At 37.4% G+C, this 13225-nt stretch overlaps 1 protein-coding gene across 2 annotated transcripts; it reads left to right on the forward strand.

Moving 5' to 3' along the window:
- Positions 1-159: 159 nt before the first annotated feature.
- Positions 160-3911, forward strand: LOC121778404 (protein LAZ1 homolog 2-like). 2 transcript variants are annotated; one of them, XM_042175755.1, is made up of 9 exons: positions 160-268; positions 616-800; positions 1229-1285; positions 1865-1973; positions 2251-2432; positions 2510-2598; positions 2714-2963; positions 3137-3370; positions 3483-3911. In XM_042175755.1, exons 2-9 carry the CDS (start codon positions 654-656, stop codon positions 3660-3662), a joined length of 1248 nt encoding a protein of 415 aa, XP_042031689.1. In that variant the 5' UTR covers positions 160-268; positions 616-653; the 3' UTR covers positions 3663-3911. The 2 variants fall into 2 exon arrangements, with proteins under 2 accessions (XP_042031689.1, XP_042031688.1); XM_042175754.1 differs by lacking the exon at positions 160-268 and adding an exon at positions 396-513.
- Positions 3912-13225: the final 9314 nt, after the last annotated feature.

Below are 13225 nucleotides of genomic sequence, written 5' to 3' on the forward strand. Positions count from 1 at the left end.
GGTTTTTTGTTGGATTTATAACTAAGATGTCTAGGATTCAATCCTTAACAAAAACATATTTTTTGCCCGTAGGGGTGTAGCGCAATTGGCAACTGACGGGCAGATCTAATGAAAGGAAAACATAGAGACGTGTCACCTTTGTTGAGACGTGTTGATATTCTGCATGCTTCTATCTCTGCGACTAATCCCACTGGATCTACTTCACCTCCCTTTTCCAATCCATTTTTCGCAATTGTTAATGCTTCCATAGATTACCCCAATTCCAACAGTAAGTACGCACACCATTTATTTGTTTTCGCATTCTCGTCTTCTCGCTTCGTTTCGGTATTGCATTTTGTAAATAAGTGAGATTTGGAGGAGATTTTGAAATAGAGGGTTCTACAAGGGGCTTTTTCCAATCCCTAGCTAGAATTACGATTGGAGAATGATATGATGATAATTACTCAATTTTCCTTCTCTTTTCCTCTAATTTCGAATTCCTTTTTTGTTTTCTCTCCATTGTATGTTGGAGAAGTGAGTTCGTGATTTTCTGCTGATTGATTTTGTTTTTTTTGCTCATACTCTCTACTCATTTGTCAATCATAATTTGTTTGTATTGGATTCTCGTATTGGCAGATTGAATTTGAAATTGCATAGCAGAAGATGCAAGTGGAATGGAATTCTACTTGTTTGTGTATCGAGACATTTATACAGATCTTTACTGGCCAGCACTATGCCTTGCTGCCTGCTTTGTTTCTGTAGCATTGCTTCTTTCACTTCTCCTAACTTTCCAGCATCTCCGCTGGTACACCAGACCTTCGGTTAGTCTCACCTGCAACGTGTTTATCTTAATTGCTCCATTCTGTCATATTCAGGATCCATTGTTTACTAACATAGATTGAAATTTTTGGGATGTCTATAAACCTTTGATATATTTTTTTCATGTATTTTAATCTATCTACGGTGTTTACGGTGTTCAATTTCAGTAGTAGGAAGATTGATAAAGTAAATATGCTTTGCTAGTCCATTGCTTATCCTTCACGTGCTCAATAATATATACTCCTCAAAAGTAAATCCCCCCCTAAGAATATAAAAATCGTTTTTCAAATTTGGTCGACAGAAGCTGCAGAATTGGATTTTTCAATGGGAAATATCCTGCATTAATCATAGAGTAATACTGTTATAACTATGGTGGTATGTCTTATTTGGATGTAAATTTCCTCACTAATTCGTGCTAGTATTTCTCCAGGAGCAAAAATGGGTTGTTGCTGTTATCTTTATAGTTCCAGTGTATGCAACCCAATCAGTAAGTGTATTCTTGGTTACTTGGTCTTAGTATTAATATTATTTTTTGTGGAAAAATGAGCATTATACTGTAGCACTATTCAGCATAGCCTTTCATGAAAGGAGGACATAACAAATTGGATCTGCAATACTTAAAATTGATTGAAGGATTAGTCCTTTAATCCTTTTACGATTATCCTAACACTGAACAACCTATATAGTTTTCTTTTCATTTATCAGTAGGTGACATCAAAATTGGGAGAACGAACATATTTTGTGAGGAAGGACATACATTGTGAGAAAGGATACCTATTTTCAGACATTTGGCTGTGGATGAAAGCAGCTCCTAGGTTCAAATCGAATCCCACGATGGGCAAGAATTCTATTTTCTTGAGTGTACTTAATCTAACTGGGAATTTAGTAACTTTATATGTTAAGTGCAATTTCTCACGTTATCACAACACAGTAGGTTTCACGATAACCCAACAGCATAAAGGTATATATATTATGTACTATAACATGAGGATGCGCCCTATTATCGGTGCTTCGTACATGTTATGTTTTATTTATGATAGTTTGATAAATGATCTGTCTTTTCCAGATTGTGTCCTTGTGGAATGCAAACTTGTCCCTTGCCTGTGATATATTGAGAAATTGCTATGAAGCATTTGCTCTTTATGCATTTGGGAGCTACCTAGTTGCGTGCCTCGGTAAGGGATGCATATTCGGATGGCTGTAGATGTGAAAGATTCAGACAGGCTATTTTTCAGCTCTCTTTTGTCAACTATTTATTTTTCTTCGTTGTATTCTAATGTTCCAACAATTGTAATTTGGCAATTACATTGAAAACAAAAGGAAGATTTGGTTTTCAACTTTTAATACATATCAATTAAAAAAACTTCCATTTATTCATTTCAATGAAGAAAACTGATAGGATGCATAAGGATTATCAGTATTAATTTGCTCACATGAAATAACATTTGATAGGTGGTGAACTGCAAGTCATGGAGATTCTTGAAGATGAAGCAAAGAAGCAACTTAGCAAGCCATTGCTCGAAAAGGAAAAGAGTTCACAACTACAACACGGGACATTTTGCAACTTTATCTTTCATCCATGCTTGCTTGGAAAGGAGTTGTTCTCTATAATAAGATTTGGTTTAGTACAATATGTAAATTCCCATGCTTATCCTTCTCTCAGTTATGGTTCTTCTATTTGAACATGCTTATAGTTTTGGACACTTGACAGATGATTTTGAAGACTTTTTGCGCACTCTTAGCACTTCTCCTTGAGCTCTGTGGAGTGTATGGTGACGGAGAATTTAAGTGGAACTGTGGGTATGTTTTTTATGTTTATAAACTTAATAAAGAAGCGAATAGTTAGAGTTTAATTAAATGGTTTATTTCTGGGTGCTTGGCCACTCACTTATTGATACTATTTGTTTTATATCAGGTACCCATATATAACAATAGTTTTGAATTTTAGCCAGATGTGGGCCTTGTATTGCCTCATCCAGTTTTACAATGTAACACACGGAAAACTCCAACCCATAAAACCGCTTGCAAAGTTTATAAGCTTCAAGGCTATTGTATTTGCAACATGGTGGCAAGGTGTTGGCATTGTCCTGTTGTGCAATTTTGGTGCTCTGCCAAAGGAGAAAAAGTTTAAATCCGGGCTGCAGGATTTTATGATTTGCACAGAGGTGAGCACCATGGCAATTCATGCTCATGCATCTTAGTAACTGCTATGTGCTACTTCAACAACATTTTAGCATTTCTTTAATACTATATTAATTTTGTAGTAGATCTTATGTTCATTGCTTTTTTTTGGCTTTTTTCAGTAAATATAGCTTCTGTTCCTTTTTCTCTTTGACAGATGGCAATTGCAGCTGTAGCTCACATATTTGTCTTCTCAGCAAAACCCTATCATTTTGTACCGGCATCAAGCTATGGGAAGGTTACCACCGAAGAGACAACTCCTGTAGTTGAGATACATGAAAGTGATAAAGAAGAAGAGGCAGTTGTCGAGAAAACAGAAACCACGGTCGAGGCACCCGGAACAAATATAACAGAAAGCGTTCAGGATATTGTCGTTGAAGGAGGCCATAAGGTCAGGTTTTCCATTACCCATTCAATTCATGAATCATGAAACATTTACATAGGCGAACTTCGTCTGTTTGCAAACATAGATGTTGATGTAGGTTGTCAATTTTGAGACGCAGGTTGTGAAGGACGTCGTGCTAACTATCAGCCAGGCGATTGAGCCAGTGCATGATGGGATGACAAAGATCCAGGAGACGTTCCATCATATCTCAGTGTCGTCACCATCGGGTAGTAAAGATGAGCTGCCGCTGGTGAGGGAGCACTACAAGAATATCATAAAGGAACCCGAACCCGACTGAGCAAACCGTAAGTACTGGCTATAGATATCCCACGTTAATACTACAAGCTAATGTCTGTTTAGAGCAATGCCAGAAAAGCCGCCTTCTTGGCAATGAACAGCATTTGGTTTGGATAGTTTGCATGCAGTAAGTGTGGAACTCAACTGTGAGGTTTACAATGTACTCCTTTGTTACACGAATATATTTTATTTATTGATTAGAAATTAGTAGTGCGATCATGTTTTTTCTTCTTATGAAACCTTATACTAATACCCAAAGATCGATTTATTTATTAAAGGAAACTGTTGAATGAGAAAAATACAAGAACACAGGATCTCCATGCCCGTTTCGTTTCATTTCATTTCATTTTGTCTCTGCGATATTATTTGTGGAATCATTGCCAAAATCAGTGATATTTTATTTGAGATTTAAAAAAAAAATCCAGTTCACAATTATAATGAAAATTCAGCATAGTGTTTAAATAATTCACTTTAAAAACTAATTATAATTCACAATTTTAATAATAAAATAAATAAAACTCCCTCAAGTATCAATAGCGTCGGTTGGATTTGGCAACTATAATTGAACCACAATATAGATAACACTAAAATCCAAATTATATTTCAAAATTTCATCAAAGATGCAATTAGAATAAGATATGTACACACAACACATATAATTGATAATGTACTCCTTCCGTACTAGAATGACTCTACTATGATACAACTTCTGAAAATAAAAAAGTAACTTAACCATAATAGAACAGGAGGAATAATAGAGTGGCTTACAAATTTCCCAAATTCTGAAAGTTGCAGTAATCAAACTTGCATACTAGTAGTAGTAGGAGTACTTTCTAAAAATTTCGTGTAACACAAAAATATGATTACGCTTCATTTCTATTTTTAACTCAAAAAAAAGATATACCCTTAAAAAATACTAGTATTATGCTTCATTTTTAATAATACTCTCTCCATGTCCAAAGAGTATGAACAATAAGTTCAGCACAAGTTTTAATAAATAAGAGGAAAGTAAGAGAGAAGACAGTGGAAATAATATTAGTGGAGAGTGAGGTCCACGTTATTATAACGGTATAAGTTGTTAATGGTAATAGTTTAAGTTGTAAATAAAATAATGTGTAGGGGTAATATGTTGTTTGAATTTTTCAAAATTGGAAAGTTTTAGGGACTGATGAAAAAAGAAATAGTTCATACTCTTTGGGGACGGAGGAAGTATATATATATACAAACATTGTATATTAGGTTGCCCGTATCCTAATAAAATACTATAAACCTGCATTTTTACTGCACATACATAATATTAGTCTAAAAATTAGTAGTGTAAATTTAAATATCCATTTCAATGAATTTTCTAATTTTCTTGCATTAGTTGATATTTTAAAATGTCTGAATACAAGAAATTTAAAAAAATTATAGTTATAAATAAGTCATATTTTAAATCATCGCTAAGTTTCTTAAAAGAAATAATAAGTGGGAGAAACACCTTATTTTAAACAAATCCAAAATTATTATACATATTATACAAATACAGTATATTATTAGTGTTAATATTTTCACCTTTTAAGATAAATAAAACTATAAAATATCAATAAAATTAATTTTAATTTAAAATAAATATACAAACTTTACAAAATAAAGTAGTAAATATTTAGATCTCGTAAAATACACAAAGGTAACATATTTAAAATATAAAAGTAATAGGTAGTGATAAAATTTAAATATAAACTCCAAACTATAATCTGAAGCGTTAGAAAAAGTCAACAGATGACAAAATAACAACAATAAAAAATGTCAGCACAGTGTCAACACAGCATCAACCGTTGACACAGTGTTGACATTTTTTGTTATTATTTTGTCTGTTTACATTTTTAAACTGTCCAGATCATACTTTGGAGTTTGTATGATTTTTAGAGTTTGCATTTGATTACGTCCCTAAAAGTAATAAACCCAAAACTTTGTGACAAAATGCATCACCAAAAAACCTTGTACTTGTACTCCATCTGTCCCACCGAAAATGACTCACTTACTTTTTTAGTTTGTCTCATCCAAGATAACTCATTACTAAAAATTGAAACCTCTTTATCTCTACTTTATTTCCCCATTTACTTTATTTTCTCCACATAACACACAAAATAAAACTGCATAGAATCTCGTGCCGCCCAAAGAATGTGTCATCTTCTTTGGGACGAAGGGAGTAACAGCCTTTTGAAATAAACCCAAGTCATCGTTGACACTTGAAATAAACCCAAGTAACAACCTTTGGGACGGAGCCTGCAATGGCGGCGAGCAGACCGGCGAGCGCTCGCGGATTTTTTCACCGAAATGGAGCTTGCCGGTTACAATGGTTCGGCGAGCGAACCAGCGAGCACCGGAGATCGGCTAGCCGGTCCGCTCTCCGCCATTGTGGATGCTCTAAAACACAAACAGAAAATGAGATGGTATACCTTTTGATTCTGCAATTTGACTCATCCATAGTATGAATAGTAACGAATAACTCTATCAAAATATTTTGCTAACATTTTACTAAAGATTAGTAGTACATAGGTATTTTCTCTTTAAAGGTTGATTCGAGCCTCTGTGATCTCATGGCCAGCTCTGCTCTGGCTTGACCGCGTCCATCATTTTTACCAGTTGTAGCTCCTTCCCTTCTTCATAGAACGCGATACTGCTGAATCCTGGGTTCGTCTCATTAAATCTGCGCAAATAATATTTCATTCCATGTATCGGGAATACCAGTGCAAGCAATCCTGCGCACCGGCTGTGGCTTTAATGGCTGTACCGGGATGGATATATGGTCCTCGTCTCTCAACTCGGACAAAGCAGTAATGTCAAGAAGCTTAACACCCGTTCCCCTGCAGCAACAGGATCACTAGAGTCGTCTTTTAGAACTTCTTTTCCACCGGAAAGTGGCGTTGTATTTGCACTAAGTTTTCCCCTGTTCCAGTGGTGTCCTGTATTCAGGACAAGTACATCAAATTTATGAAGATATTGCCGTAAAAATGCAGGGGGGCGATCTAGGTGCATCGGGAACCGACCCTTTAATAGGTTCCAAATCACAGAGACTAGCTGACCATTAGTAATGGATGGTTGTGTTTGTAATGGGGAACCGATAAGCCCATCCATCTGGTCTTACAGCATGACGAGCCTTAACATGACGAGCTCTTTCTTCCCCAACTGTTACCATGCACATGAGAGACTGGAACTGTTGTCGACCCAGTGAATCCCCAATGAAAGCTAAAGTTTTATCCTGCATTCTGCAAGCAATACAAGTGCTAGAATTTACGCTATGACATGGCAATGAAACACGAAAATTAAATATTAGATTATGCGACATCTGCAGACTTTGCTGAAAAACCATCTGAGGTTGGAGCTGAAAACGCATATCAATATATATTTACAGACAAACGTAAAGCACCCAACACTTCTAGCTAAACAGAGCCCACATAGGTGACAACCATTGCTTGCAACCAAATCCAGAATACAACGGACGATTATCATCAATAACCCATTTACCTTTGGCATAATTGCAACCTAAAATAATTAAGATGGGTTAGCTAAAATGAAAACAACGTTCTTTATGTCATGACATGAATATCATATCTAAAATAAGATTGTTACAGGTAAAGGGAGAAAGCACAATACACCAATTGAACTTAGAACCAAGGGACAGTTCAAGAAATATATTAAGTTGAAAACAGTTACACTCCCTCTGTCACACTTTCCTTTTTATTTTATCCCATAAAAGATGTCACATTTCATTTCTTGGAAAATGCTTCCTCTCACATTAATATAAATATACTATTTTCTCTCTCCACCTAACACACAAAACAACTATCACCTAAAATCTCGTGTCAATCCCCAAGTGTTCCATCTATTATGGGACGGAGGGAGTAGTATATTTTATCTTTTACCACTTTTCTTTTACTTTGCAGGAATGCCTACTATATCCAAAGAACAATCACTCTTATACTATGTAAACAAAAAAGTTTTGTTGTCTGCTGTATCCCCTTTCTTTGATTGCATACTGTAGGGATCAGATTACTCGGGGTTCACTAATTACGGAGACCTCTTTTTATATGACAGAGACTGAGATGGCTAATCTCAGAAGGTACAAGCCAAGTACAACACCAAATATTACAAACAAGAACAATTCAAGGAGTACAAGAATTGGTAGACTAAACCCTAATCTATTACAAGACTTAACCTCTTGCAATAGTACCAGGCTTCTCACCACAATTCACCTGCACACTCAAGAAATCAGTTAGTAATATAAGGAACAGATCCAGAATGGATCTAAAACTGTAAACACAAAAACAGAACACAAGGAACAGAGAAATGGCTCAGGTCGCAACCACGACTACACCAGGACCAAGGACCTCCTCCGTCCTATCCAACAAGTCACAAGGGAGCACCGTGGAACCAATCTAAACCCCGAGCTAGGGTTACCCGACTGCTACCACTTACAGCCACCTCACGCCACAGATCTGACTCAATCACAGCCACAAGGCCTCAAGAACCCTCGGATCTCACGGATCTAAGAAACCAACCGATAAACCTCCCAGAAATCACACAGGGACAAACTCAACCGTTCGAACTCACTCAAATCTCCAGATCAACGCAGAGGTTGAGAGATAACACTCGATCCTCACCAAAAAGAAGAGATCGAAGCCATCGGAGAAGAAAATCGGCCAGAGTTTCAGAGAGAGAGAGAGAGTTTCTTAGAGAGAAGGCAGAGCGAAAGCTCGAGAAGAGATAGAGAGAATAGTGAATCGAATGAGTGAGTGAAGAGTTGAGAGTCGATTAAAGACTCAGAGAAAACACACCTCACGATCCAACGGCTCAGCGCCATAATCCGGGTGAAGATGACACGTGGCAGCCATCGGGTAATCGCTCCATAAGTAATGGGCCAAGAAGAGTTGGACTAATTACACTTAGAACGGGCCATCAATTAAAACGGCCCAGCCGAATTAATTCCAAGCCCAAAAGGTGGTCCATAATTCCACATACTCCACCTTGGACTACCTTTGGTAAACAGAGGAGAGCCTTGGTCATCGTGTTGCTTCATCACAGCCTACAAGGTTAGAACAAGACACCAAAGAGGCAGAGCTCATTAGTCAAGAACTAACCAGGTTGCCTAACAAGACACCAAAGAGACAAAGCTCATTAGTTAAGTAGGTCTTTAACTTTGCCTTGGGATTCCAGTAGACCAAGGTCTAGAGGACCAACAAGGTCTTCCCCCGGGACATGCACATGTACATGCTAACCACAATCAAAATGCAATCTTTTAATGCAACTAAACAGTTTATCAGCAGGTAAACACTTTGTTCCCATGTCAGCAGGGTTCTTATCAGTATGCACCTTATGCAACAATATTTCTTGTTTCTCAACTACATCCCTAATGAAATGGAACCTAACATCTATATGCTTAGTTCTATCATGAAAAACAGGGTTTTTGCATAGTTGAATAGCAGACTGACTATCAGAATATAAAGCAGGAACAGATTTTAAGAATTTAAGTTCAGAAAGAACTCCCTTTAACCAAATTGCTTCCTTCATAGCCTCTGTGATGGCTATATATTCTGACTCAGTAGTGGAGAGGGCTACTATGTGCTGCAATTGAGACTTCCAGCTTATACAAGAACCACAAACAGTAAACACATAAGAAGTAGTGGACTTTCTTTTGTCCCTATCATTTGCATAATTTGAATCAACAAAACCACATAGATTTACACCATCATCACTCTTCATAAAACACAGACCATACTTAGAAGTATGTTTCAGATATCTCAAAAGCCATTTCAGGGCCTCCCAGTGCACAGGTCCAGGGTTTGACATGTATCTACTCAAGCAAGAAACAGCATAAGCAATGTCAGGCCTAGTACTAACCATTAAGTACATCACAGAACCTATAGCATTAGCATAAGGAACCTTTTTCATAGCATGGATATCAGCTTCAGACTTTGGACATAAATCTTTACTCAACAGAAAATGAGCAGCTAAGGGCACAGAGGCTGACTTAGCAGCAGACATGTTAAACTTATGCAAGATTTTAAACACATATGGTTCTTGGTGAAGCACAAGCACAGAATCCTTTCTGTTCCTATGGATATTAATACCCAAGATCTTTTGTGCATCCCCAAGATCCTTCATGTCAAAGTTATCACATAAAGCAGATTGCACATACTTAATAGATTTATGGCAGGGTCCCATAATCAGCATATCATCCACATATAGCAACAGAAACACAGGAACTTTATCAAGATTTTTCACATATAGGCAAGCATCAAAGGTACTTCTCATGAACCCAAGATTTTGCATACAAGAATTAAATTTGATGTTCCACTGTCTAGGGGATTGCTTTAAACCATATAAGGCCTTTTTTAACAGGCAAACATGATTGAGATACCTAGGATCTACAAATCCCTCAGGCTGTTTCATATAGATAGGCTTATCTAAGTCACCATGCAGGAAAGCAGTTTTAACATCCATTTGTTTAAGTTCCCAGTCAAAATGAGCACACAAAGCAAGCATAAGTCTAACAGTTGTAAATTTAACAACAGGAGCAAATATCTCAGTATAATCTACCCCCTCTTGTTGAGTAAACCCTTTGGCCACGAGTCTGGCCTTGTACCTAAGACCTTCTACCTCATTTTTAATTTTATACAACCATCTGCAGTCAACAACAGAAGCACCAACAGGTAGAGGAACAAGTAACCAGGTACAATTGACTTTCAAAGACAACATCTCATCTTCCATGGCTTTTTGCCATTCATTCCAAAATTTAGATTTAAGAGCCTGTTTATAAGACTGAGGCTCCTCACCATCAGATTCATGCACATTAAAAGCCAAAGAAATCAGGTTAACCAAACCAGTATACCTTTCAGATTGACTAATGTGCCTCCTGACTCTATCTCTAGACAGGAGATAATCACTCAAGTCTGGACCAGGGTTAACAACTTGGTCATCAAGTAAAGCTGGTTCAGGCTCAGGTTGAGGCTCAGGTTCAGGTTGAGGGTCAGGCTCAGGTGCAGGGTCAGTGGTGATAGGATTTGGAACCCAAAATTGCTCCACCTCACTTGGAGTATCCTCAGATACCTCCACCTCAGTGAGGTTATCAGTGGACTCCACCTCACTAGGAGGCTCATTGTCCACACTTAGAGGAGTGGTATCAGGGGCAGGTCTAACACAGGGGAACTCATCTTCATTAAAGATGACATCTCTGCTTATAATGACCCTGAAGCCAGGCTCACTTCTGTTCCAAATTCTATAACCCTTGACTCCCTCAGGGTAACCTAGGAAGACTCCTTTCTTGGACCTAGGTTCTAACTTGTCAGTCTTGGTATGAACAAAGGCACTACAGCCAAACACCCTAAGATGAGACAGAGAAATTTTTCTACCAGTGAAAACAGACTCAGGACACTTTCCCTTTAGGGGGACTGAAGGAGACCTATTTACAAGGTAGGCTGAGGTCAGTAGGGCTTCACCCCAAAATTTTTTGGACATACCACTCTTAGACATGAGACACCTAACCTTTTCTAGGAGGGTTCTATTCATCCTCTCAGCAACTCCATTTTGCTGAGGGGTATAGGAGGTAGTCTTGTGTCTTTTAATTCCAAACTGAGTACACATGGAGTCCATTCGAGAATTACAAAACTCAAGACCATTGTCTGTCCTAATCACTTTGATAGACTTTCCAGTTTGATTTTCAATAAGATTTTTCCATGCAGAAAACTTATCACTGACCTCAGACTTGTTTTTCATTAAGAAACACCAAACTTTCCTTGAAAAATCATCAATTATGGATAGAAAATAGACTGACCCAGAATGAGTTGACACAGAGGCTGGACCCCACACATCCATGTGTAGGTATTCTAACACACTGTGACTGATATTTTCAGTGACAGGTGTTGGGAAAGACACCCTATGTTGTTTGCCCAAGACACAAGTGTCACAAAAAGGAAGACTATTTTGAAAATCATTTTCAGAAAGCAACTCATTTTTCTTCAAAATATTTAGACCTTTTTCACTCATATGACCAAGTCTATTATGCCACAACATGGCTTTATTAACCCGAGCCAGGCTTGAGACATTATTCACACAGGCCAAAGGTTGAGCAGAACACACATAGAGATTACATTTTTTCACAGCTTTAAACAAGCACATAGCACCCTTACAGATCTTCATAACTCCCTGCCCCCACTTACCCTCTAGCCCATCAAGCTCCAAGCAAGTGCAGGAAAGCAAATTGTAACACAGATCAGGCATATATCTCACATTGTTCAAGTTTAGCACATAGCCATTGCTGAATTTTAAACACACTGTACCAATGCCAAGAATTTGACACTTCTTGTCATTTGCCATAGAAACAAAAGTATTTTCTACAGGTTTAAAATCAGAAAACACAGATTTAAAAGGAGATATGTGATAGGTGCATCCAGAATCAATCAGCCAATCATTTTCAGAAAAGAGCAACCCAGAGAAGAATTTACAGACAGAATATCATGAGTCATGAAGCACACTCCTTCAGGATCATTATTCTTAGCTAGGTTAGCAATAGAATCCAGATTATTATTACCATGTTTCTGCTTCTTAGGGTTGGGGCATTCTTTCTTGTAGTGGCCTACCTCACCACAGTTAAAACACTTTCTATTAGCCTTAGGATTCCTACTGTTAGATCTAGACCTTCCCTTTCCTTTCTTCTTTCCTTGATCATTAGATTTATTGTTATCATTACCCCCTCTGGTTTGGGATCTACCCCTAACATGCAGGGCTTTAGACTGAGCAGATTTAAAGGCATTATGTTCCTTAATTTCAATTTCCTTAGATTTTAAAGAACTGATGATTAGGTCCAGAGGAGCACTATCCCTACCATACTTTATAGCAGCTTTAACATCATTATAAGAGTCAGGGATAGCATTCATCAAAGCAATACTAGTATATTCATCAATAGTCTTGTCACCAGACCTTTTAATGTCCTGAACAAGTTTCTGGAAAATATCAATGTTATCATCAATGTCCTTAGAAAGATCAAGTTTGAATTTGAAAAGTTTTTCAAGTAAATACATTCTGGAGGACATTGAGGTTTCAATATACAAAGTATCAAGTTTTTGCCATAGCTCAGAAGCAGATTCAATAGACCCAACTTTTCTAATCACAGAATCAGAAAGGTTTAAAATAATGGTTGATCTGGCCAATTCATTCATTTCAGAAATTTTTTCAGCAGGTTCAGTGTCGGGAATAGTTCCCTCCAAGCTTTGAAAACTTTTTGCTGAATTAAAATACATTTTATTTTCTGTTTCCAGATAGTAAAATCATTTTTCCCATTAAAGGGTACAATACCAACTGGTTGAGTCATTTTTAAGAAAACTTTCACACAGAAAACAGTACCAGCAATCCAGAAAGCACAGCAAACAACCTTACTGTCACAGAAGCTGGACTTAAGAACACAGAACTTAGAGAGACCACTTAAAACAGATATACATGTATTTCTCATGCAGAAAACACAGATGCAAACCAGGCACACAACACACAGACAAGTAGCACTCCAACACAGTTCCAAGTGGTTCC

This window comes from Salvia splendens, chromosome 19 (genome assembly GCF_004379255.2).
Source record: "Salvia splendens isolate huo1 chromosome 19, SspV2, whole genome shotgun sequence".
NCBI lineage: Eukaryota > Viridiplantae > Streptophyta > Magnoliopsida > Lamiales > Lamiaceae > Salvia > Salvia splendens.

Coding starts and splice junctions, on each gene's coding strand:
- LOC121778404 (XM_042175755.1), top strand. CDS start 654: ATGGAATTCTACTTGTTTGTGTATCGAGACATTTATACAGATCTTTAC. Junction 2,433..2,509: donor GATTTGGTTTAGTACAATAT/GTAAATTCCCAT, acceptor GACACTTGACAG/ATGATTTTGAAGACTTTTTG. Junction 2,964..3,136: donor ATTTTATGATTTGCACAGAG/GTGAGCACCATG, acceptor TCTCTTTGACAG/ATGGCAATTGCAGCTGTAGC.